Raw genomic sequence first — 27,376 nt, 5'->3', positions numbered from 1 at the left:
TGTTTAATATATTTATAGATGGGGTTGTAAGAGAAGTAAATGCGAGGGTCTTGACAAGAGGCGTGGAGTTAAAAGATAAAGAATCACACATAAAGTGGGAGTTGTCACAGTTGCTCTTTGCTGATGACACTGTGCTCTTGGGAGATTCTGAAGAGAAGTTGCAGAGATTGGTGGATGAATTTGGTAGGGTGTGCAAAAGAAGAAAATTAAAAGTGAATACAGGAAAGAGTAAGGTTATGAGGATAAAAATATTAGGTGATGAAAGATTGGATATCAGATTGGAGGGAGAGAGTATGGAGGAGGTGAATGTATTCAGATATTTGGGAGTGGACGTGTCAGCGGATGGGTCTATGAAGGATGAGGTGAATCATAGAATTGATGAGGGGAAAAGGGTGAGTGGTGCACTTAGGAGTCTGTGGAGACAAAGAACTTTGTCCTTGGAGGCAAAGAGGGGAATGTATGAGAGTATAGTTTTACCAACACTCTTATATGGGTGTGAAGCATGGGTGATGAATGTTGCAGCGAGGAGAAGGCTGGAGGCATTGGAGATGTCATGTCTGAGGGCAATGTGTGGTGTGAATATAATGCAGAGAATTCGTAGTTTGGAAGTTAGGAGGAGGTGCAGGATTACCAAAACTGTTGTCCAGAGGGCTGAGGAAGGGTTGTTGAGGTGGTTCGGACATGTAGAAAGAATGGAGCGAAACAGAATGACTTCAAGAGTGTATCAGTCTGTAGTGGAAGGAAGGCGGGGTAGGGGTCGGCCTAGGAAAGGTTGGAGGGAGGGGGTAAAGGAGGTTTTGTGTGCGAGGGGCTTGGACTTCCAGCAGGCGTGCGTGAGCGTGTATGATAGGAGTGAATGGAGACGAATGGTTTTTAATACTTGACGTGCTGTTGGAGTGTGAGCAAAGTAACATTTATGAAGGGGTTCAGGGAAACCGGCAGGCCGGACTTGAGTCCTGGAGATGAGAAGTACAGTGCCTGCACTCTGAAGGAGGGGTGTTAATGTTGCAGTTTAAAAACTGTAGTGTAAAGCACCCTTCTGGCAAGACAGTGATGGAGTGAATGATGGTGAAAGTTTTTCTTTTTCGGGCCACCCTGCCTTGGTGGGAATCGGCCAGTGTGATAATAAATAATAAATAATAAATAAAAGTCTCTTACCTTTTCTTTCAAGGGAGACTTCCACAGCTCTCCTACTCCAGAGTTGCTCGGTGCCCTTAGGTCCCTGTTGTACCCTCACCCACAGTCACTCCTTTGTCTAACCTTTGTGTAGTTCTTGACTCTTCTTACCTCTTAACCTTCTCCCATACTTACTCCTTCGTCTTCTATTCCACGTGTTTCTTCACCCACATAGCTTTCTTTGTCTAAGCCTTCATCTCTTCAGTGCCTCCAAGGCCCAAACCTACCCCTCACCAAATTTTCCTACCAACTGTTGTTCCTTCTTGCTTAACTTTTCCTACCTATGAGTCTTGCTGTTATTTTATCCACTCATGACCTGCATGATTCTTCCACGTATAAGACGGTTAGAGATGTTAATAGAGATTTAATCGTCACTCCTGTTCATGGCTTCCCTTTCATTTCCCTATTCACTCTCTTTTGGCTTCACTTGATTTACCTCCCCTTATATCCACTCTGCATCTTGCTTTTCACTCCCTCCCAGCAAAGTTCCAATAATTAGAGTCTGCTCTACAAATCTTCCATTTACGAAAGCTCGCTTGCCTGCTGTAACCTCAAGCTTGTTCTTTGTTGATCACTTCCTTTCTTATTAGCATGCTATTGCAATGCGCACTGATGATTCTAAATTCCCTGACTGTGTTGGGTATGCAGCAGTTTTTATTGTCAGAATCATCTGAGGTCATTGACTAGACTTGACCAATATTTACACACACAAGTTGTATTCGATCTCATCGCCATCATGCACATTGCATCAATGTTCACCTCGTTATTCATAGTATTTTTGAACTACAGTGCAGTGCAAGCTGTCCAGAAATTTGACTCGCTTCATTCCATTGTTGTTCAGTTTTCTAAACCATTTATTAAAACTGTCAGACACAGCAACACCTTGGGATCTTGATAGAGGAAATTCTTCAAAGTTTGCCTAACCTATACTATGGCATGACCTACATCCACTAGTGGGTTTTATCACTGGTGACTTCACCTACCACTTTCACTTCATCTGTTTGCACTATATAAGTCCCATCTCTGCAAGTATACTGCACTAATGGCTCCTTGCCTACGAGTTCCTTCTAGTTCTATGCTGCACTTTTATCAAGACTGATGGACTGAACACATTGACTCCAGGCTGATGGGGAACTGATTACCTCAAACTCTTCCTCATCTTCCACCATTCTGTGCATTGGACTGAAGAAGCCACTGGTGAAATGTTTCCAGAATAACGATACCCAAATGTTACACAGGTGTCTCATTTGTCAGTACTCAGTGTTTTAGATACGAAGTACAGAACAGGTTTTGCTCTAGATCCTTATATGGGAACAAAACAAAGGCAAGTTTATTTGAAGTTTGATGATTAGTTAGTGAAGTACATGTGAAGTAGTGCATTTAACAGACCTTTAACTGTGTTAAGCATAAATTGTGTTAAAGCAAGATACTAAACATTGAAAATAAAAAGAGAAAATGTTAAATGTGGAATGAAGTTATTATGTACACAGGTTTAGATATGACCTGCACACCTTGCTGTAATACAGTAACCACTTTGGAATGAGCAAAAAGACAACAGAAAATTTAATACATCAGGGTCAAACCATTGTGACCACCAGAGAAGGCAAGTCTGCCAAAGTTGTTTCACGAGTGTACCTCATTGCTTCACAGCTTGGGCTGGCTTCTTGTGATTGGCTGGTCAGACCAAGGTACTGGTATAGTGAAGGGGTCCCTTTTTCATTAATAAACCCTTAGCACCTAGTTTGCTGGTCGGAAAGCATGCCTATATAAGTGTGTGACATACACTGAATAAAATGTGACATACTCTTAGCATGCCACAAAATTGAATTAACAACAACAAATATGAGGCCATGGAAAAGAATGGGTATGAAGCCAAGGTAAGACGTAGCTATAAAGCAAAGGCACTGAGTATGTGCAAGGCCAAGGACAAGAACAGGTATGAAGTCAAGGACTGGAATAGGTATGAAGTTGAGGAAAAGAATGGGAACAAAATTGAAACGAAGAATCGGTATGAAATAAAAGATGAAATAGGTATATTGCCAAGGAAAAGGACAAGAATAATTTAAAAGCTAAAGAAAAGATCAGGTAGAAAACCAAGGCAGGTATTGGATATGAAGCCTTTGAAAAGAATGGGTACAAAGCCAAGGAAGCCCATCGAAGATTTGAGATTTGAAGGAATGTGTTTATGCTGAGGCAGTAGTCTGTGTCAGTATATGGACTGGAAAGGCTGTACACTACATGTAACTAATACAAAGTACTTGATCCATCTTCTGTAGTGTACATGAAAGAAGCTTTGTGTAGGTCACCATTCTTTTTATGGGGATATGAGGCATTGTTGAATGTCATTAAACAGTTGCTAATATACTGTAATTTAATTTTATCTTATAGAATGAGATTTTTACAGCATCCTTACCATAAAATTATTGTTCTGCTTTCTCTTTTTTTTTTATATTTCTGTAATGAGCTCTGAGAATTAATCTTTTGCTCTTGGTACAGTGCAATACCAACCTTACGTTAGTGAAAGCCAAGGGTTTACAGTGTTACATTCAAGATAATAGTAATGTTAGCTAGTCTGATGTAGCAGTGTTACATACAGCATAGTGGTAATCCACCATAAAAAGAGAAGTCCAACATAGCAGTGTTGCACTGGATTGTATTATGCCTAATAATATAAGATGCTTTACAAACAATGGTATTGCAGTGTAGTAAATGTTTCATTGTATTTCAGACTTGTCTACACATAGCCTCGGAGCACGGAGCTGTGGAAAACATTAGACTGCTGCTTGACCATGGTGCTGATCTCCTAGCCAAGGATGCAAATGGACTTACTGCACTTGACTTAGCTGAGCAAGGAGAACACACACAATGCATGACCATCCTGAAAAATGCTGCAGGTATGTTATAAGATGTTGATTTTTCTTTCCCTTAAGAAACCTGGGTGTTATGCATCTATTGTGGGTTGCATCCTGGCAGTATACCTTAGATAGGGCTGGGCTTTGAAATGAGCTGAGGTAGGATAACAACTCTGAGCTTGTAAATTTTTTATGTATAAGAAAATACTCTAGGAAGAGTGGATGATAAAAATTTTCCGTGCTGTACTTTTTGAGAGTTCGCATCTACATGGGTAGGTGTCCTTACTATATTCTGTTTACTGTTTTTACTTTGTTGGTTTAATGGTTATTAAGTGGTATTTTTTGCATGTTCAGATTCAATGACAGAAAAGGCAACTATGAAAACAATACAGATCAGGTTTGATACCTAAAGAGCTAGCTAAAAAAGATATTAATGCTCAAAAACCTGGAAAATACTTTTATCAAGTATTAGGTTTAAGTATATTTGCTAACATCAAAGAAATTTTACTAACTAACCGAAATTAACCTCCCATCTAAATCACTGAAACAATAAATTTACAGCCTCTCTTCACTTAATGATGGAGTTCCGTTTCTAAGACCATGTCAGTAAACGAATTCCTTGCTAAGTGAGAAACATACTATAATGGTAGTCGGTTTATATCAACTATCTTTGTTATTGTCTTAATGTCACCTTTGCACCATTTATAACATTTATGGTATGTTTTTAAATGTTTATACAGTAGTGTACTGTATATTGTAATAAACAGAAGAAATCAGCTCTAATACGGGTATGAATAGTGGTCAGAGCTCCTGTCGTTATTCCAGGGTGTCGGGAAACAAGTATGTTGCTAAGTAAGGAGAGGCTGTACTCAATAACTTCTCACCTCTAGTTAGAAATCACATTACTGATAGTTATCCACATTCTCTACACTTTTTTTTTTTTTTTTTTAACTCCTGGCCCATGGCCAAGCTCCAAGACAGTAAGACTCGAAATTCATCAAAGGTGTAAGGTACAATGGCTGTCTCCCACCGAGGCAAGGTAACCCCCCCCCCAAAAAAATTTTCTTCTTTCATTGTACCGGTTGTCTCCCACCAAGGCAGGGTGACCTAAAGAGAAAAACAAGTTTTTTACATTTAGTAATATATACAGGAGAAGGGGTTACAAGCCTTTTGCTCCCAGCCTTTTAGTCACCTCATACAACACACATGGCTTTTGGAGGAAGGATTTTTTTCCACTTTCCCATGGAGTTCTCTACACCTACCCCTACTTGATTCTAGAAATAACTTCGAAAATATATTCACTAAAAAAACGCAGGAAACAAAGGTAATATAGTACCATTTATTTACATATATGAAAGCTACACAGGTGCTGTCATCTACCAGTATGATTCTGTCTTCAGTAAACAGCTCGGCACCATGAGAGTACAAGAACTTGAGTTTTTTTATTTATAAATTTTACCCGCCCTATGATATTAATGTGAATCCTGCAGAGATCAAAAAAGTAAATTGATGCAAGTAGGTACCTGGGCGTTAGCCGACTGGTATGGGTTGCATCTTGGGGACTAGATGGACCCCAGTGGAAATAAGACAGACAGTCCCCATGTGGGTGGCTGTGCAGCTACAGCCAGTAGCAGGTCTGCTGGTATGTTCCCCATGAGTGACCCGACCATGTCAGACCAAGGAGCACGCCTTAAATGGCATCTGTCATGTGGCGACAATGACCCTCTAGACAATTTGGAGGAGGAGGAAGCCCCACCCAAGAAGGCCAAGGATCAGTCAAGTGCCAGGGGCTCAACGGGGCAGCTGCCTCCCCAGAACATCCGGAGAGGGCTGGGTTGTCAGGGCCCAACCACACCAGAGGCCCTCAGATGATCCCCCCCCCCACGGATATGGGGACCATGGAAGGGAGCCAGGAGCTTGTTTCGGCCTCCCAGCAGATGGTGCCAATGCCTTCCGAGGAGCCCAGCCCAGAGGAGTCTGCCGCTGCCGAGGACGGGGAATGGATAACTCCACATGGGAAAAGAACGACCTGGTCAGCCTGAGCTCAAGCAGCCAGTTCCTTCAACAATTTCGTGCTCCCTTCCTACAAGATGGCGAGGGATCTGGAGAAAACACCTGCCCTCAAGCTCAGCTGCGATTTCATGCTCCGGAGAGAGATCCTGGCCAAGCTAAAGGATGAGGAGGATACAAAAAACTCAAGGCACTGGCTGCAGCAAACTCAGAGGTAAGGGAGCTGCTTACTCAGGAGAAGGTGCACAAGGGGGTTATCTTGCATGCCCCTGTGCCACTGCCAGTGGGGCGCTTCCTAGCAGAGCCCAACATCATCAAGACCAAGTGGCTGATGGCCAGAGTCAACAAGGCACCGACCCGGCAGGTGTTGATTCACCACAGGAGGGTTCTCCCCACACACCTGGTCCTACGAGTGTAGGGACAGTTCAACAACCGGCCATACATAGATGGCCTGCTCCAATGCTTCAACTGCCGGGGCTTCAACCACATTGCGGCCACCTGTCAGCACGTGAAGAAATGCAGTGTGTGTAGCAAGCAGCATGACTTCAGGGACTGCATTGCTGTGCTCAAAAACCCCTCCCCCGAGACCCTGGTACCAGAGCCCAAGTATGCCAACTGTGGGAAGAGGCACCACGCCTGGAACCAGAGCTGCTGTGATAGTGCAGCACTGGCAACTGGTGTGGAGGCAGAATGCTTCTGCTGCAACCACATTGCAGCCCAACCCCAGGAGCCCCCAGCAGAGGCCGTGTATACCGACCATTGCTTCACAGAGTTTGGCAACTGCCAAGAGCAGAGAGTTCCTGGCACTGGATACTCAACAGAGAAGCCAGGGGGCATCAGCCAGCTCACAACAGGGTGGCCAATGGTGAAGCCAAGGTACAAGATGGCCAAGAAGATCGAACTATGGGACCCAGCAGGCCCGGGTCAGGGATGCCGCTCAGGGGGCCATGGCCCCACAGTGGCTGACCCCACTGCCTCAACAGAGTGCCTCCTCCCAAATCCAAGCCTATCCAGTGAGCAGCAGGAACCAAGCACCATCACCCCACCAAGAGGCCCAGATAATCGCGCAGGCCTGCGTGATGGCAGCACCGACAGCCACGGAAATCGAGGTGACAGTAGCTCCTGCTCCTCCAAAAGGAGGGGTGGTGGACACCTCCAGTGCCCAAAACCAAAGTAGTCATGGCTATCACAGATTGCATAGTTGACTAGCTCTCGTTGATTCAGGACAGGGACGTCTGCAAACAGTTACTGGGCACACTGCTCAGCTTGGCCGTGCTGAACAAGGAAGATTCGGCGAAGCTGCAGACACACCTCATCACGACCTTCCATGCCCCAGACTAGGAGACCCAGGCGTTAATGGCATTGTTGACGAGCGAAGACTAGCAGGAAAAGATGGAGTTGGACGGCCTGCCCTCCAGCCCCTAAGAGTACTACAGTGGAACATCTGCAGACTGCGGTAGAAAATCCACCTTGTGATCGAGGCGGCAGTCCAGGACAAAAGAGATGTCTTCCTGCTGCAGGAGACCCTCACCAAACACCTGCCTAACCCTGAGCAACACATCCCAGGATTCTCAGTCTATTTGCAGTGGATCTGAGACTCCGCCAGGGGCACAGCAATATATGTGAGGAATGACATCCCCACTCAATCATCACCAACCCCATTGACTGCAGGGAGAGGGTGGAGGTGCAGGCTGTCACCCTGCACCTGTCAGATGGTCCTCTAATGATCTACAATGTGTACTGAAGCCCAAGGTTCACCTTGGATCTCTCTGAGGTGGCAGCCCTCTCCCTGTCTCCCCTGGAGGGGAGTCTGGTGGTGGGGGATATCAATTCCCACCACGCACTACTCCACTCCATCTCTTGCACGAATGAAACAGGAAGGCACCTGGCAGTGGTACTGGAGGACATTCCTGAGATCACCCTCCTCAACAACGGGGAACCAACCCACCCTTATGGCATCCGGCTCGACATCGGCACTCTCCGTACTCCCCAGTGGAATAGCAAGAAGGATGACAGGCAGTGCTTCCAGGGAATCATAGAGCAGTGGTGGGAAGAGACCACTACCCGACAATCCAAATGGGGCTGCTCAGAGCCTCCAAGCAGTCTTCATTTGGGCTGTGAGGGGCTGCTCAGAGCCTTCAAGCAGTCTTCACTCAGGCAGCCGAGGCAGCCATCTCCTGCACCAGGGGCGGAGGAACGCCCAAGCATGACTGGTGGTTCTATGACAAGGACATTAAGGAGCAGAACCATTGCATCAGCCTAATCTGCAGGATGCATAGATGCAACCACATGGCCGAGTCCCTCCGGTTGCTGTGGGACGTGGTATGGCATGCACGCCACATCGCCCACAGGCTCCACCTAGCAAAGTGGTTTGAGAGGTGTGCCTCTCTCAGCCACAACTCTTGCCTGTCAGAGATCTGGACCAAGATTAACATGGCTACTGGGAAGCACAGAGGCACTGCTCAGGCTCGCCACAACCTGACAGGGGAGGCAGAGAGACTGGTGGAATTCTTCACCTCCAGAACAGTGATGGCCCACCTGCCTCAGGACATCTAGGACCTCCAGGCTTCCCTCCTCCCTGGAAGGACAGCCATGACACTTGAGGCATGCCAGGAAGAAGATCACACTGATGCAGACTTCATCCACCGGGAGCTCCAGGCGGCCTTCAGGTCCTCACGGGACACAGACCCCGGGCAGGATGGCATCACCTACAGCATGGTCTCACGGTCAAGCCCGCCAGGACACGACGCCCTCTTGGGGGTCATCAACCGGTCATGGGGGACTGGTTGACTCCCCACTGCATGGAAGGAAGCCAACATCCTGCCAATCCCCAAGCCCAAGGACACGTACAGCATGAGGCCAATCTCTCTCACCAGCTGTGTTTCCAAGGTGGCCGAGAGGATGGTGCAGGAGCAGCTGAGATGGAAGCTCAGACCAGTACACCAGCATGTGTATGACTTCACTCGAGGAGTGGGCACCTTCAAGAGTGTCACGACCCTCCTGGCCAGCGTTGGGTCAGACAAGAGACCCAAGATTGTTGTTTTCCTAAACCTGGAGAAGGCTGAGCTGGCCAGCGCACCAGCCATCCTTGACCTGCTGGCTCGCAGGGGAGTGAAGGGCAGGCTGCTCACCTGGAACCTCTCAGCCGAACTCTCTTCAGTGTGCTGATGCACGAGTTGGTGCACCTGATGTTCTACGCAGACGTCCAACTGCTCAGCTATGCCAACAACCTGGCACTTGTCATCCTTGGGAGATGCAGCCTTATGCTTTGGGCCCAGTATGACCTCAACCTGCTGGCAACCACCTGCCACCAACTTGGCCTCAAGATATCTGCAGACAAGTCCAAAGCCATGGTCCTGCATGCCTGCCAACAAGCTGCAGATCTTGGGCATCAACCTAGAATGGGTTAACAACTACCTATACCTGGGCATGCACATTGACAGTTGTCTCTCATTCAGAAAGCAGGCAGAATATGTCAGAGAGCATTCCATGCAGATGATCATGGCTGTGTGTGCCATGACCAACCCTAGGGTGGGGGCCAGCCTCAAAGTCCTCCAGATGTTTTACATGGAAATAAATGGTATAAAATACCGACACAATGGAAATATAAACACATATGCAGTATAATGTGATCCTTTATTGACAACGTTTCGCCTACACACTGGGCTTTATCAAGTCACAAACAGATCTGTTTGTGACTTGATATGTGTTTATATCTTGGATGTTTTATGTGCAGGTGTACGCTTCCTCATAGACTATGGACCAGTTACGCTGGTCCATGCCTGCCCCTCGAACCTCCGACGACTCAGCGTTGTGCCCCTGAACTTTGAGGCCCAGCTGCAGCCCCTCAAGAACAGTATTGCTCTTGTTGCCGCTATGAGAGTAGCAAATTACATCCAGCTACCTGGTGGCGACAAACTGATGCAAGACCTCCAGGTTTGACAATGCCATGACCCCATGGTGTACCCCAGTCGACTATGAGTGTGGTCAATCGTGGACATGGCAAAGGATCTGCCCATGTTGCGCCTAGAGGAAAAAGGCTGCAACTGGCCAATGGCAATGTTCACCTTGCCACCACCCTGGGCGCTGGAGCCGGTGGTAGTCTACCTGGCAAACCTCCCAGTCAGTGGGCGCCAATGTCCACAGCACATCTTGCAGCAATGGGCAGCAGCGAGCATCGCAAGAGCAGAGTGCCCCGGGTGTGTGATATACTACACCAACGGCTCAAGAGACCCAGAGGCTGGCCGCACAGGTGCCAGAGTATTCCACAATGCCCTGACAGCTGGCTGGCATCTCCCAGACCACTGTACCAGCCTCCATGTGGAACTCCACGCCATCCAGAGGGCCCTGCAGCACACGTTCATGGAACGCCTCAACCACCAGTCATCCACATCGACTCTAGGGTGGCGATACAGGCAATCATGCATAGGGAACCGAGGGACAACATCCAGCTGATCACCACCATCAGAAGCAACCTGCAAATGCTCGTGGACCAGGACTGAAGAATGACACTCGACTGGATCCTGAGTCACATTGGCCTCCCTGGGAATGATACGGCAGATGGTGCAGCCAAGACAGTCACAATGGAGGCACAGCCGGGGACCTCCATAGGTCCATCTGCCTGTGACTGATGGAGCCAGCGATGGTACGACAGGGCGACATGCAGGGAGCCTCTGCCAATTATGCGTAAGCTGGACAGGGAGCTGCAAGCGAGTATCCACTGCCTGCACCTCAGATACCCCACTGCCAAACACTTCGTCGAACGAGTGAGAGAAGAGCTCTGCAGCCACTGCCACCACATGGTCCTGAAGCCCCTCCTGTACTACTAGTTGGACTGCCCAGCAAAGACACCCATTCACCGCAGGCACTTCCTGATGTCTCCAGGGAGTCGGACCTGGGAGGACAAGGAAGCACAGCTGTTATATCTGGTCATTTGTGACTTGGAGACTATACTCCCAGTCCTTGCATCTCATCCGCCACCCTGATGAAGACACTGTGAAGAGCCCACGACAGGTCCCACCACTACTCCCACCTCCATTCTTTAACATCTCATACTTCCTTCACTCCTGTGTCATCCCATCCTTCTACTTCCCTCTGCTATTTAAAAAAAATGGGGGCCTGTATTTGTTTCTCACATGGTAGAACAGCCTGCAGCCGACATGCACTCAGCCCATGCCACAACAACTGACTCAAGGTAATGACACCAGCTGGGACAGCAAGTGTTTGAAGACTCGAGAGGACGCATGCTTACTAAGATGTGACCAGAGCAAGAGGAAGAAGAAAGAAGACACTCCCTACCCTGGGAGCCATTACAAGATAGAAGATGATGGATGTCACCCTCCAGCCAGAGGGACCACAGCAGGACGTCTGCACAGGATAGAAGAAAGAAGAAGATGAGCTACACCCCCACCCAGGGGGGGCTGATGCTGGGTCATCATCATCATAATAATAATAATAATAATAATTTTATTTACTACAAGTACATGTACAAGGTATACAGGCCTAGCTGACATCAATGACATTCTACTATACAGAAAGCCGCTTGTTATGCAGAGCATTTCAGGCAAATTAGGTCAGTTTTGTCCCAGGATATGACCCATACCAGTTGACTAACACCCAGGTACCCATTTTACTGATGGGTGAACATATACAACTGGTGTAAGGAAACACGTCTTATGTTTCCACCCCTTCGCTGGGAATCAAACCCGGACCCTCATTGTGTGAAGCGAGAGCTTTTGCCACCAGACCATGGGGCACCATTCTGGAAAAGACCTGGGCCGAGACAGACAGTCCTCGATGACTGGGTGGCTAATCCTACAGGTTAAAAATCTGAACAAAATCTTATAGCATGTGCAGGCACTAAGCAGCACTGGAATTCAATTTATGTAATTTTTCTTTTATATACTACTTGGGAAAATTAGCTAACATTCTCTTAAGATTCTAGAAACTAAAAACTGTTAACAGCTCCAAGGTTCACAAATGAAGCAGCTGTACAATGGAAAAAAAAAATTAATCACTGAAAAATAGTGGAAATGAAGCATATATACTGCCACTGATATAAAGAAAGCTCACATGTGCTATCATCATTATTGCAGCCTTGTTCAATAAATCAATTGATAGCAAAACTTTCCCTAACATACTTGAACTAACAAGAGTTACATCAGTTTACAAAGTGGTGACCCAACAGAAGTCATCAATTATAGACACATTTCAAAGTTTCATTATTGTCTAAAAAGTTTGAAAAAAATACTTAAATATATGAATTCATAACCAGTTTCATAACTTGAGCCCTTGTCACTTTTGCTTCAGACTGGGACAAAGCATCAGTGATGCAGTAATAAAAATGCTTGGCTCAATTTATTTCCATCTTGCAAATACCAATGAATATCCAATGGGTCTTTTTATCAACCTATAAAATGCCTTTAATAGGGTAGACTGTAACATTTTGCTGCTCACATTAAAGCATTATGGAATCAGAGGACATGTTCTCTCTCATACCTCAAATCTTACCTAAGCAACAGGCATCATGTGACCTTTAGCCTATTAATTGTGACCGATGTATTAGTACGAAGGTGACGGGATAATGTCTGACGTACTAGTATATAGGTGACGGGATTGTGACTGACATATTAGTACACAGGTGATGGGATAGTGTCTGGCGAACTAGTATGCAGGTGACAAGATTGTAATCAATGTACTAGTACACATGTGACCTGATTGTGACCGACATACTAGTACACAGGTGACAGGGATGTGACTGATGTACTAGTACACAGGTGATAGAAATGTGACTGATGTACTAGTACGCAGGTGACGGGGATGTCTGACTTACTAGTACACACAAGTTTTTATAGGCTGTGATTTGCTACGCACCACCATTTTAGGCCTCGGCTATGTTGTTTGGGTAGGTTTCTACCTTGCCCCTTCAAAGAAAAAATCAAGGCTGCATAGGAATGGGCAGGGCATTATGAGGATTTTTTTTTTTTTTACACATCGGCCATTTCCCACCGAGGCACAGTGACCCAGAAAGAAGGAAAAACTTTCCTCTTCATTCAACACTTTCACCATCACTCATACATAATCACTGTCTCTGTAGAGGCGCTCATATACGACAGCTTAGACATCCCTCCAAACTGCCAATATCCCAAACCCCTCTTTTAAAGTGCAGGCATTGTACTTCTCATTTCCAAGACTCCAGTCTGGCTAACTGGTTTCTCCTGAATCCCTTCACAGAATATTACCCTGCTCACACTCCGACAGCTCGTCAGGTCCCAAAAACCATTCATCTCCATTCACTCCTATCTAATATGCTTACGCACACTTGCTGGAAGTCCAAGCCCCTCGCCCACAAGACCTCCTTTACCCCCTCCCTCCAACCTTTTTGAGGAAAATCCCTACCCAGCCTTCCAACCCCTACAGATTTATATGCTCTCCAAGTCATTCTACATTGTTCCATTCTCTCTAAATGACCAAACCACCTCAACAGCCTCTCATCATCCCTCTGATTAATACTTTTAGTAACTCCACATCTCCTAATTTCCACACTATGAATTCTCTGCATAATATTTACACCACACATTGCTCTTAGACAGGACATCTCCACTGCTTCCAGCTGCCTCCTCACTGCAGTATTTACAACCCATGCTTCACACCCACATAAGAGTGTTGGTACTACTATTCTCTCGTACACTCCCTTCATTGCTTCATGGATAACATTGTCTCTGCAGGCACCTCAATGCACCACTCACCATTTTTCCTTCAGTTCTGTGGTTAACCTCATCCTTCTTAAACCAATCTGCTGACAAGTCAACTCCCAAATATCTGAAAACATTCACTTCTTCCATACTCCTTCCTTCCAGTGTGATATCCATTTTTTCTTTATCTAAATCTTTTGATACCCTCCTCACCTTAATCTTATCTATATTCAGTTTCAACTTTCTACCTTTGTACACCCTCCCAAACTCGTCCACTAGCCTTTGCAACTTTTCTTTAGAGCGCCCCAAAAGCACAGTATCATCAGCAAAAAGTAATTGTCAACTCTCATTTTGTATTTGATTCCCCATAATTTAATCCCACCCTTCTCCTCAACACCCTAGCATTTACTTCTTTACAACCCCATCTATAAATAATATGTTAAACAACCATAGTGACATTACACATCCCTACACCTGAGACTCTGTATCCTCATAAAAAACTCTTTACAGCATTTAGTAACTTACTACCTATTCCATACATTTGCAACATCTGCCACATTGCTCCCCTATGCACTCTATCATATGCCTTTTTTAAATCCATAAATGCAATGAAAACTTTCCTACCTTTATCTAAACACTGTTCACATATATGCTTCAGTGTAAACACTTGATTTATACATCACCTACCCATTCTAAAGCCTCCTTGCTAATTTGCAATCCTGCTCTCTGTCTTACCTCTAATGAAAAAAAAAAAAGTATAAACCTAGTACAGCCTCTCCTCACTTACCGATGTACAGTGGGCCCTCGCCTAACGCTATTAATCCGTTCCTGAGAGCTCAACGTTAGGCGAAATTATCGTTAGGCGAATTAATTTTCCCCATAAGAAATAATGTAAACCAAATTAATCTCTTCCTGACACCCCAAAGTATGAACAAAAAAAATTTTTTACCACATGAAATATTAATTTTAATACACACAAACTGAAGAAAACATGCACAGTTACATGACACTTACCTTTATTGAAGATCTGGTGATGATTGATGGGATGGGAGGAGGAGAGAGTGTTGATGGTGTTAGTGTTTAGAAGGGGAATCCCCTTCCATTAGGACTTGAGGTGGCAAGTCCTTTTCCGGGGTTACTTCCCTTCTTTTAATGCCACTAGGACCAGCTTGAGAGTCACTGGACCTCTGTCGCACAACATATCTGTCCATAGAGGCCTGTACCTCCCGTTCCTTTATGACATTCCTAAAGTGTTTCAGAACATTGTCAGTGTACAGGTTGCCAACACGGCTTGCAAAAGCTGTGTGAGAGTGATTTTCATCAAAAAAGGTTTGCACTTTAAGCCACATTGCACACATTTCCTTAACCTTTGAAGTAGGCAACTTCCTCAATTTCTTTATCCCCTCCTCCGAAGCAGTTTCCTCAGTTATGGCCTCTTGCTGTTGAAGATGATCTAGCAGCTCATCAGTGGTTAGTTCTTCATTATCCTCCTCCACCAACTCTTCCACATCCTCCCCAATAACCTCCAACCCCAAGAACTTTCCCAATGCCACAGTGGATTCCTCAACTGGCATAGGATTCCTGGGGTTAGCCTCAAACCCTTCAAAATCCCTTTTGTCTACACATTCTGGCCACAGTTTCTTCCAAGCAGAGTTCAAGGTCATCTTAGTCACTTCCTCCCAAGTCTTACCTGTAATGTTTACACAATTGAGGATGCTAAAGTGATCTCTCCAAAACTCTCTTAGGGTCAATTGAGTTTCTAAGGTCACTACAAAGCACTTTTCAAACATAGCTTTTGTGTACAGTTTCTTGAAGTTGGAAATGACCTGCTGGTCCATGGGCTGCAGGAGAGGAGTGGTATTAGGAGGCAAAAACTTGACCTTAATGAGGCTCATTTCCGCAGAAAGTCGCTCTGCCACGTCTGAAGGATGACCAGGAGCATTGTCTAATACCAGGAGGCACTTAAGGTCTAATTTCTTTTCAATTAGGTAATTTTTCACAGTGGGGGCAAATGCATGGTGTAGCCAGTCATAGAAAAAGTCCCTAGTGACCCATGCCTTCCTGTTTGCCCTCCACAGCACACACAAATTAGCCTTGAGGACATTGTTTTTCCTGAACAATCTGGGAGTTTCAGAGTGATACACCAATAAAGGCTTCACTTTGCAATCACCACTAGCATTGGCACACATCAACAGAGTAAGCCTGTCTTTCATAGGCTTATGTCCTGGGAGTGCCTTTTCCTCCTGAGTAATGTAGGTCCTGTTTGGCATTTTCTTCCAAAACAGGCCTGTTTTGTGACAATTAAACACTTGTTCAGGTTTCAGTCCTTTACTGTCTATGTACTCCTTGAATTCCTGCACATATTTTTCAGCCGCTTTGTGGTCCGAACTGGCAGCCTCACCATGCCTTGTCACACTATGTATGCCACTATGATTCTTAAATCTCTCAAACCAACCTTTGCTGGCCTTAAATTCACTCACATCATCACTAGTTGCAGGCATTTTTCTAATTAAATCGTCATGCAACTTCCTAGCCTTTTCACATATGATCGCTTGAGAGATGCTATCTCCTGCTTTCTGTTTTTCGTTTATCCACACCAATAACAGTCTCTCAACGTCTATCACTTGCAATCTCAGTTTCGAAAACAAAGTTGCACCTTTGGCAAGAACAGCTTCCTTGATTGCCGTTTTCTTGGCCAAAATAGTAGCGATGGTTGATTGGGATTTTGTGTACAACCTGGCCAGCTCGGAGACACGCACCCCACTTTCATACTTAGCAATGATCTCTTTCTTCATATCCATAGTAATTCTCACTCTTTTTGCTGTAGGGTTGGCACTAGAAGCTTTCTTGGGGCCCATGGCTGTGATAATATGAAATGTTCCGATTGTATGCTTGGAAGTGACCGCGGTGGCTGGCTTGTAAACACTGGCACCCATGGAACAAGTGAGGCGGGCTCAGGCCGCACGTGGACGCGTCTCGAACGAACTGCATTGAGCGAGTTTTTTAGCGCTAGCCGAGGCAAAATTTTTGTATTGAAATGTATCGCCAGGCGGATTTAACGTTATGCAATGCGTTCATTAGGCGAGGTTCCACTGTACTTGTTTACCAACGACTCGGACTTACGAAGGGCTCTCTGACAAGTATGCATACCTAAATAATGTATACAAGACCTGACTTCTTCTATTCTGTTTATTACAATATACAGTACACTACTGTATAAACATTTAAAAATATACCAGAAATGTTATAAATGGTGCAAAGGTAACATTAAAATAATATCAAAGATGGTTGACACATACCCACTACCATTATAGTACGCTCCTCACTTAGAGACAGATTCGTTTACCGACATGGTCTTAGGAACGGAACTTCGTCATAAAGTGAGGAGACGCTGTAATGTATACATGAGAAGAGGTTACTAGCCCCTCATTCCTGGCATGTTAGACGCCTCTTACGACACGCATGGCTTATGGAGGAGGATTTCTGTTCCACTTCCCCATGGAAATTAGAAATAAACAAGAGCAAGAACTAGAAAGAAAACAAGAAAACCCAGAGGGGTATGTGTATATATATTCTTTCTTCTTTCAACACACCGGCCGTAACCCACCGAGGCGGGGTGGCCCAAAAGAAAAAACGAAAGTTTCTCCTTTTACATTTAGTAATATATGCAGGAGAAGGGGTTACTAGCCCCTTGCTCCCGGCATTTTAGATGCCTCCTACAACACGCATGACTTACGGAGGAAGAATTCTGTTCCACTTCCCCATGGAGGTAAGAGAAAATAAACAAGAACAAGAACTAGTAAGAAAATAGAAGAAAACCCAGAGGGGTGTGTATGTATATGCTTGTACATGTATGTGTAGTGTGACCTAAGTGTAAGTAGAACTAGCAAGACGTACCTGAAATCTTGCATGTTTATGAGACAGAAAAAAGACACCAGCAATCCTGCCATCATGCAAAACAATTAAAAGTTTCCATTTCACACACACTTGGCAGGATGATAGTACCTCCCTGGGTAGTTGCTGTCTACGAACCTACTACCTAGGTTATTTCACTTTAGTTGGCATTTTATACCTAATCTTACCCTAGCATTTTTTAACATCTCTGTGGCTCATCTGTGTTCTAAACTTTCACTTATGCCATCTTGTTCCCTGTGCCTCACATTATAAATTGTTTTCATGATTGCTGTCCCTAAATCTCTGAATGCCTTGTACAGTAGACCATTATATTACACGGATTTATTTGTCGCCTTTTGGTTATTGTACTGTTGAAAAATTGCGGCCCAATTTTATACAACACTTCATAAAATTAGCTTGACATGGTTCCATTTGCGGGCACGGAAAAAATTTCCCCAGCTCAAGCTGCTGCCTTGTTGTGGGTCAGCTGGGGAGAACTCCTGCCACCCTCGACACACCCGTCACCACCATCCCAGCCTTCGTGAATATGTGTTTAGTTCCATTCTGTCTTAGGAGCTAGCTGTATTTGTGAATTGTTTTGATCTTTTACTTACCATATCTTGTATTTGCCAAGCAATCATGGCACCCAGTAGGCATACGAGTGTTGGTGAAAGTGGCAAGAAAAGGTATCAGCATTAAAGTCTTAGAGTTAACGAAGAAAATAGATGTATTAGACATGCAATAACCTGTGGCCGTAATGAAGCATCATTGTGCAATGAAAAAGAATCAGGTAAATATATGAGCTTGTGTGATGAATAACTGACTGATTTACTGACTTGACTGACTGACTGACTTACACTTTTTCACTGAAGAGGTCCCTGAAACGGTGTCTAGAGCAGCTGATGCCTTACTGTCAGTTGTATAATGTACTGCAGTTTAAAATAGAATAGAAATCCGTTACAGAATTTATGCACACTCCAGTACAACCATCGACATCAGTACCAGAACTTCTACCATCCACCTCAGCCCAGTAGGGCCACAGAATAACTCTCCACTCTCTTCACAATCATTCACAAACACCAGCACGCACAATTTAAGGTAAGAAATACAGTGGACCCACAGTTATCGGCCGCAGTCTGTTCCAGAAGGTCGGCCGATAACCGAAATGGCCGAAAACCGAATTAATATTTCCCATAAGAATTAATGGAAATACAATTAATCCGTTCCAGACAAAAATATTCACAAAAAATAATTTTTTTAACAATTATGTAAGTTTTACATAACTTTATTGAAGGCTAATGCTGGCTTCTGGAAGATAGGGAAGAGGAAAGAGGGAGGAGTTAGTGTTTGGAAGAGGAATCCCCCTCCATAAAGACTTTAGGTAGCAAAGCCTTCTCTGGGGTTACTTCCCTTCTCTGTCTTATAATGCCACTAGGACCAGCTTGAGAGTCACTGGACCCTTATCTCACAACAAATCTGTCCATAGAGGTCTGTTTCTGGTGTCTCTCTAAGATTTCCCTGAAGTGGGACAGGGTTTTGTCACTGAACATGTTGCAGATATGGCTTGTTTCAGCTTGGTCAGGGTGGTGTTTTTCTACAAAAGCTTGCACCATAGTCCACATTGCACACACACCTCTTTAATCTGTCATTTACTGCTACAGTACATTCATTACTAACCTTAAAATATTTGTAGTCTTAATGTAGGGCAAGAGGTGAGTAGTATTTATTTGTAGGAAGTCAGTGTAAGTAGCAGTAGATGTAGGTACAGTACACGTATGTAGCCCCCCCCCCGCTCCCCTGGGCTACACTACACAGCTATATTACAATACACAGCCATATTATTACATTAAACAGCCATATTATTACCCTGTTCACTGAGTTTAATCATTTCTAACAGCTACCTTTAGATGCCATCATAAACAAAGGGAGAAGTAATATTAGAATAATTCATGCCAAGAATTGTAAACTAACGCATATGAAGGGCGGCTACTGCACCAGTCGCCAGATTTCACAGTTTTCTCTAACACTGCATCAGAGAAAACGTAATGTTTAAATGTTTACTCTCCATCCCACTCTCCACTCGATAACATATAAACATTGCATGTTTATATGTTATGTTTATATGTTACATGATATGTAACATGTTTCTTATATAATTTTGAAGAAAATGTCATAGATGGATTAATTAAAATGTCTATATTAACATAAAATAAGACATTTAATGTATAAGCGATTGTTATTAAACATACATCGCATATAAACATTGCATGTTTTTATATATTATGTAACGTGTTTCTTTGGGCCCATGGTTGCTTATTTTACAGTTACACTCAATCAATAACCACAAAAAGCAATGGATTATAGCAAAATGCTTGGATGAATGAGCAAAAGCTTCTTCACTCGCCCAGAGACAAAGCCAAACCGACTCGCAGGCGGCCCCAGCTGGCGGATGGACGCCTCCCAAATGCCGTATAACTGAATTAACGGCTGATAACCGGGCGCCGAAAAACCGGCTGATAACTGAACTGGCCGATAACCGGGGGTCCACTGTACTATTATTTCTGTTGCATTTGTAGTCTTAAGCAGTAAAAACAACATATACATCACGACAATGACCTACAGTTACGTATTCACTTTTATTTTTGTAAGATCTGAAGGTCTAAAAAAAAAAGATGTTTGGCTTTTTTGGGGCTCCCAGGAACGTAACCCTATTTTCCCCCGTAAGTTCTTCAGTTGAATACAGATTTACCTAACACAACATTTTCAGGAAAGTAACTACCGTGTAACGTATAAGGGTCTACTGTATATCATTATCATGTCTTCTCCAGTTCTTCTCTCTAAAAAGATTTTAAATTCTTTAAGTTTTTCTTTAGAGTTATTTCCTTAATACAATAGGCAGTGAGATTAACAAGTTAAGAAAGCCTAGAGAACAAATGGATTTGTCAGTTAAAAATAGGAGAGGAGAGTTATTAAATGGAGAGTTAGAGGTATTGGGAAGATGGAAGGAATATTTTGAGGAATTGTTAAATGTTGATGAAGATAGGGAAGCTGTGATTTCGTGTATAGGGCAAGGAGGAATAACATCTTGTAGGAGTGAGGAAGAGCCAGTTGTGAGTGTGGGGGAAGTTCGTGAGGCAGTAGGTAAAATGAAAGGGGGTAAGGCAGCCGGGATTGATGGGATAAAGATAGAAATGTTAAAAGCAGGTGGGGATATAGTTTTGGAGTGGTTGGTGCAATTATTTAATAAATGTATGGAAGAAGGTAAGGTACCTAGGGATTGGCAGAGAGCATGCATAGTTCCTTTGTATAAAGGCAAAGGGGATAAAAGAGAGTGCAAAAATTATAGGGGGATAAGTCTGTTGAGTGTACCTGGTAAAGTGTATGGTAGAGTTATAATTGAAAGAATTAAGAGTAAGATGGAGAATAGGATAGCAGATGAACAAGGAGGCTTTAGGAAAGGTAGGGGGTGTGTGGACCAGGTGTTTACAGTGAAACATATAAGTGAACAGTATTTAGATAAGGCTAAAGAGGTCTTTGTGGCATTTATGGATTTGGAAAAGGCGTATGACAGGGTGGATAGGGGGGCAATGTGGCAGATGTTGCAAGTGTATGGTGTAGGAGGTAGGTTACTGAAAGCAGTGAAGAGTTTTTACGAGGATAGTGAGGCTCAAGTTAGAGTATGTAGGAAAGAGGGAAATTTTTTCCCAGTAAAAGTAGGCCTTAGACAAGGATGTGTGATGTCACCGTGGTTGTTTAATATATTTATAGATGGGGTTGTAAGAGAAGTAAATGCGAGGGTCTTGGCAAGAGGCGTGGAGTTAAAAGATAAAGAATCACACACAAAGTGGGAGTTGTCACAGCTGCTCTTTGCTGATGACACTGTGCTCTTGGGAGATTCTGAAGAGAAGTTGCAGAGATTGGTGGATGAATTTGGTAGGGTGTGCAAAAGAAGAAAATTAAAGGTGAATACAGGAAAGAGTAAGGTTATGAGGATAACAAAAAGATTAGGTGATGAAAGATTGAATATCAGATTGGAGGGAGAGAGTATGGAGGAGGTGAACGTATTCAGATATTTGGGAGTGGACGTGTCAGCAGATGGGTCTATGAAAGATGAGGTGAATCATAGAATTGATGAGGGAAAAAGAGTGAGTGGTGCACTTAGGAGTCTGTGGAGACAAAGAACTTTGTCCTTGGAGGCAAAGAGGGGAATGTATGAGAGTATAGTTTTACCAACGCTCTTATATGGGTGTGAAGCGTGGGTGATGAATGTTGCAGCGAGGAGAAGGCTGGAGGCAGTGGAGATGTCATGTCTGAGGGCAATGTGTGGTGTGAATATAATGCAGAGAATTCGTAGTTTGGAAGTTAGGAGGAGGTGCGGGATTACCAAAACTGTTGTCCAGAGGGCTGAGGAAGGGTTGTTGAGGTGGTTCGGACATGTAGAGAGAATGGAGCGAAACAGAATGACTTCAAGAGTGTATCAGTCTGTAGTGGAAGGAAGGCGGGGTAGGGGTCGGCCTAGGAAGGGTTGGAGGGAGGGGGTAAAGGAGGTTTTGTGTGCGAGGGGCTTGGACTTCCAGCAGGCATGCGTGAGCGTGTTTGATAGGAGTGAATGGAGACAAATGGTTTTTAATACTTGACGTGCTGTTGGAGTGTGAGCAAAGTAACATTTATGAAGGGATTCAGGGAAACCGGCAGGCCGGACTTGAGTCCTGGAGATGGGAAGTACAGTGCCTGCACTCTGAAGGAGGGGTGTTAATGTTGCAGTTTAAAAACTGTAGTGTAAAGCACCCTTCTGGCAAGACAGTGATGGAGTGAATGATGGTGAAAGTTTTTCTTTTTCGGGCCACCCTGCCTTGGTGGGAATCGGCCGGTGTGATAATAAAATAAAATAGGCATCTCTATCATGGTAGAGTGCCCCCCCCCCAAAAAAAAAGAGGAAATACATTCATTGTCATGTTTCAACCACTCACTTGTCACAAGAATGCCAATATCTCAGTTAAGATGACCCTCTAAACTGCAACATCCTCACCCATCCTTATGAGTGCAGGCACTGTTTCCCATCTCCAGGACTCAAGGTATGGCCAACTGGTTTCCTCTGAATCCCTTCACAAATGTTACCCCTGCTCACACTCCACCAGCCTTAACTTGTTTCAATCTAATGCACTCGCATAAGCCTGCAGGATGCTTATGCCCCTAGCACTAAAATAGTCTGCTGCCCCCCTCCCTCCAACCTAGATACATACATATCCTCCCATAGTCATCCTATTTTGCTCCAGTCTCTTTAAACATCCAAATCACCTCAACAACCCTCCTCAGCCCTCTGAATTATACTACACCTTATAATCTCCTTGATTATTTTATTTTTTGGTTGAGTGTTTCAGTCATGTTTATAGTTTTCAGTGTTGGTTAATTTTTTTTTTGTGTTGTCATTATCTTCATTTGGTACAAGCACCTGAGTGATCTACACTGTCCGAGTGCTGTATAAATATGACAGCTACTACTACCTTTTCCAGTTTAACCTTCTCAGTTCTGTAACCAACCTAGTTGCAAACATCTATGTTTTTCTAGCTAATGGATATGCTTTCTTAGTCGTGGACTCATTGCTGGTGCTGTGTATTCTAAGATAGGTATGATGTGTTAAGTACAGTATCCTGAAAAATTGAGGTTTCTGAAAGCAATTCCAAGATTTGCTAACCTCTCATGTACTGTTTGTTATACAGTTTATAGGTATCTGTGGCAAAATGTTTGGTGTATTGATTACTTCCAGGTCCTTCTCTTTATGATCCCCCAAGCACAGTCCATGGACAATTTCCTTCATTTAAATCGTAAAAACAGTTCCTTGTTCATCAAAATATTCATCATTGTTAGAGCTCCCAATGAGTTTAGCGCTTACTCATGAGTGAAAAATTATAAAATGTTGTGCTCCAATTGTATTAAAGTTTGTCATTCCCCACTTTCCTGCAATATCTGTTAGTTTATCACCCTTCATATCGGCCTGGACAGTGATCTTTCTTCTTTTACTTAAGTTCCATACACAATGATACACAATAATATGTTCCATTTGTTCTTCTTACCATGATTATTCTCTTACGAACATACTAAAGCTTCTTATATATTCAGTTTCATTCTATTTACTCATGTCCCTTTTTAAAGTGGTGTTTCCCTCTTAGTTATGCCTGATTCATCCAACCTTTTTATCTTAAACTTCTTAATTGATCCATTCCTTATTCTCTCATATCACTTTTTTTTTTATATTGAAAGCTTCTTACCCTAAACAGTTTCCTCCCTCATTCCTTGTTGTCTAGGTAGTAGGTTGGTAGACAGTTAAAGTGTTGAATGATGATGAAAGTATTTTCTTTCTGGGGATTTTCTTTCTTTTTTGGGTCACCCTGCCTCGGTGGGTTGTTAAAAAAAAAAAAAAAAAAAGGATTGTTGGTGTCGTTTTTTTCTGTCACAAACATGTAAAGTTTCAGGTACGACTTACTACTTCTACTTACACTTAGATCACACTAAACATGCATGTACAAGCATATATGAACATTAAAATGGTATAAAATACCGACAGGTTGTTAGGTAAGACACATATGCAACAGTTAGGTATCTTTATTTCGAAACGTTTCGCCTACACAGTAGGCTTCTTCAGTCGAGTACAGAAAAGTTGATAGAAGCAGAAGATACTTGAAGACGATGTAATCAGTCCATCACCCTTGAAGTTTTGAGGTGGTCAGTCCCTCAGTCTGGAGAAGAGTATTGTTCCATAGTCTGAAGCAATATTGTTTCAGACTATGGAACAATATTGTTTCAGACTATGGAACAATACTCTTCTCCAGACTGAGGGACTGACCACCTCAAAACTTCAAGGGTGATGGACTGATTACATCGTCTTCAAGTATCTTCTGCTTCTATCAACTTTTCTGTACTCGACTGAAGAAGCCTACTGTGTAGGCGAAATGTTTCGAAATAAAGATACCTAACTGTTGCATATGTGTCTTACCTAACAATAAGCATATATATACACACCCCCTCTTGGTTTTCTTACTAGTTCTTGTTCTTATCTCCATGGGGAAGTGGAATAGAATTCTTCCTCCATAGGCCATGCGGGTTGTAAGAGGCAGCTAAAATGCTGGGAGCAAGGGGCTAGTAACTTCTTCTCCTGTATATATTACTAAATTTAAAAGGAGGAACTTTCGTTTTTTCTTTTGGGCCACCCTGCCTTGGTGGGATACAGCCGGTGCGTTGAAAGAAGAAAGAACACAAGGAGTAGTAGTAAACAGAACAACATCTGATCTTAGCCAAATAAGAAGTTCTGTAATCTAAGGTACTGTCCAGCACCTTTAATGTTTTTCATCCTTGTAGCAGACAGATAGAAACACTAACTACAGTTTTGTTTCAGTCTTTACTAATGATATAAAAATAAACATGAAAGTAGCCATGTTAGAAGAGAGAAAAATTACAATTGGATATCAGCACAGTCTTGTAGTGGACAAGTAAAAATAAGATGTTTAATGATGAAGAATTCCAACTTCAGTGGTACCTCGGTATACGTCGTTAATCCATTCCAAGACCTTGGACTTATACCAAACAGGATGTATACCAAACGAATTTTCCTGTAAGAAATATAGGGAAAACGATTAATCCGTTTCCATGAAAAAACATCCAATTGTTATTGGAATACTATTATACATTGACGGGGTTGTATAAGATAATTTAAACACTGCTTAATACTAAAATATGTAATTTAAACACTGCTTAATACTAAAATACATACATAAATACAAAAGAATTAGATGAAATAAATGCAAATTTAATCTCATTTTACTTTGTCGAAAAGAGTCAAGTGCCTACTAGGATAGTGCTGAGAAGGGAGGAGGAGGAAATGTTATTGTTTGGAAGGAGAGCCCCTTTCTCTTCTCTGTCTCTTTTCCCTATTTGGACCTGGTTGAAGCTCACGAGGTTTGACTTTTACTAAAAATCTGTCCAAAGAACTTTGCTTCTGCCTTCTCTTCAGGAAGTTTCAGAAATGTGACATTGCTTGGTCATTCCAGAAAATGCTATTACAGCTTGTTTGGGCTTTGTTGGGGTGGTACTTCTCTGCAAAATTGTTGACGTCCATCCATTTGACAAAGATTTCCTTGATTAATGAAGTAGGTGCTTTCTCTATCTCCTCTTCTGAGCCTGAAGATAGTGCATCCATCTTAGTCTTGTGCTCCTCCTCCTCAAGTTCCTGCAGTGCCTCAGTGGTCAGCTCTTCCCTGTGCCCCTCCACTAACTCCACATCACCACTCACATCCAGACCCATGGACCTGCCCAGAGACAATGTCCTCCACTACAGACACAGCCTCAAAGTCCCTTTCAGCCACTGCTTCTGGCCACAAATTCCTCCAAGCAGAGTTCATTGTTCTGTGTGAAACTTCATGCCACGCTTTGTCAATGAGAGTTATGCAATGTGCAATAGTAAAGTGATTTTTCCAAAACTCTCTCTGGGCTAACTCTGTGTCAGAGGTCACTTCAAAGTGCCTCTAGAATAGTGCTTTAGTGTTGAGTTTCTTGAAATTACTGATGACTTGCTGATCCATGGGCCGAATGAGAGGAGTTGTGTTAAGGGGGAGAAACTTTACAGTGGTGAAGTCAAACTCTGGCAGCACATAGTCCTGCAAGCTTGGAGGGTGAGGAGGAGCATTGTCCATTATGAGAAGGGCCTTCAGAGGCAGGTTTTTCTCCTCTAAATAACTTTTTACACTTGGCCCAAACACAACATTAAACCATTTGCTGAAATATTGTCATGGTTACCCAAGCCTTGCTGTTTCACCTCCACACCAGAGGTAACCGAGCTTTCTGCACGTTATTTTTTTTAAAGGCCCTCGGGTTTTCAGAGTAGTCGATTAGTAGAGGCTTCAGTTTGCAATCCCCACTTGCATTGGCACAGAACAAGAGAGTTGACCTATCCTTCAATGGCTTGTGTCCTGGTAATGCCTTCTCTTGCGTAATATAGGTCCTGTTAGGCATTTTCTTCCAAAACAGGCCTGTTTTGTCACAATTAAAAACTTATTGGGGAACAAAACCCTCAGCCTCCACAAATTCCCCTAACTCTGTAACAAAATCATTGGCAGCATCTTTATCAGCACTGGCTCCCTCTCCATGCCTCACAACACTGTGAATGCCAGTCCTCTTCTTAAAATTATCAAACCAGCCATGGCTGGCTGTAAACACTTCGCTTTCTTGGCTCGTTCCTGCCTTGTTTTTAAAAAGATTGGCATGCATCAGTTTTGCCTTTTCACAAATCATTGCCTCTGATACGCTATCTCCTGCACACTGTTTTTCTGTTATCTAGATCTAAAGCAATTTTTCAACACGCTCGAATGTCTCTGATCTTTGTTTGGTAATCGATTTCACCCCCTTCGCAACATTAGCCGATTTAATAACATCTTTGTTTTTCACAATCATAGATACCATTGTTCTTGGCATATGGTATGCAGCAGCTAAGTCCAGAATATGCATACCACCTTCATACTTTTCAACAGTCTCTTTTTTCACCTCCATGGTGATCCTAACCATTTTCTTCATTGCTTGGCTCTTCTCATTAACTTTCTTAGAACACATGGTTAATGAATTTACTAAAAATTTATATGAAAAAACGCAAAATCACATGAAAATTCAGAGTTACAGCAAGGGTTGTTCACCGAATGGTAACAATGGGTGTACTGATGCTAGTGGGCAGCTGTGGCTTTGTCTCGAGAGAGAGGTAAACAA

The 27,376-nt window shown here is 43.5% G+C and overlaps 1 protein-coding gene across 1 annotated transcript in view; it reads left to right on the top strand.

Moving 5' to 3' along the window:
* Lrrk (Leucine-rich repeat kinase) overlaps nucleotides 1-27,376 on the top strand; it is a 1,005,461-nt gene that overhangs the window by 8,326 nt on the left and 969,759 nt on the right. Inside the window, exon 3 of the mRNA XM_070091737.1 lies at nucleotides 3,905-4,070. Within this exon, the coding sequence (XP_069947838.1) occupies nucleotides 3,905-4,070 (166 nt within the window). The remainder of the gene's footprint in view (nucleotides 1-3,904; nucleotides 4,071-27,376) is intronic.

The sequence above is a fragment of the Cherax quadricarinatus genome, chromosome 37 (genome assembly GCF_038502225.1).
Source record: "Cherax quadricarinatus isolate ZL_2023a chromosome 37, ASM3850222v1, whole genome shotgun sequence".
NCBI lineage: Eukaryota > Metazoa > Arthropoda > Malacostraca > Decapoda > Parastacidae > Cherax > Cherax quadricarinatus.
Note: the sequence above shows the minus strand (reverse complement) of the source record. Positions and strands in the feature narration are given on the sequence as shown.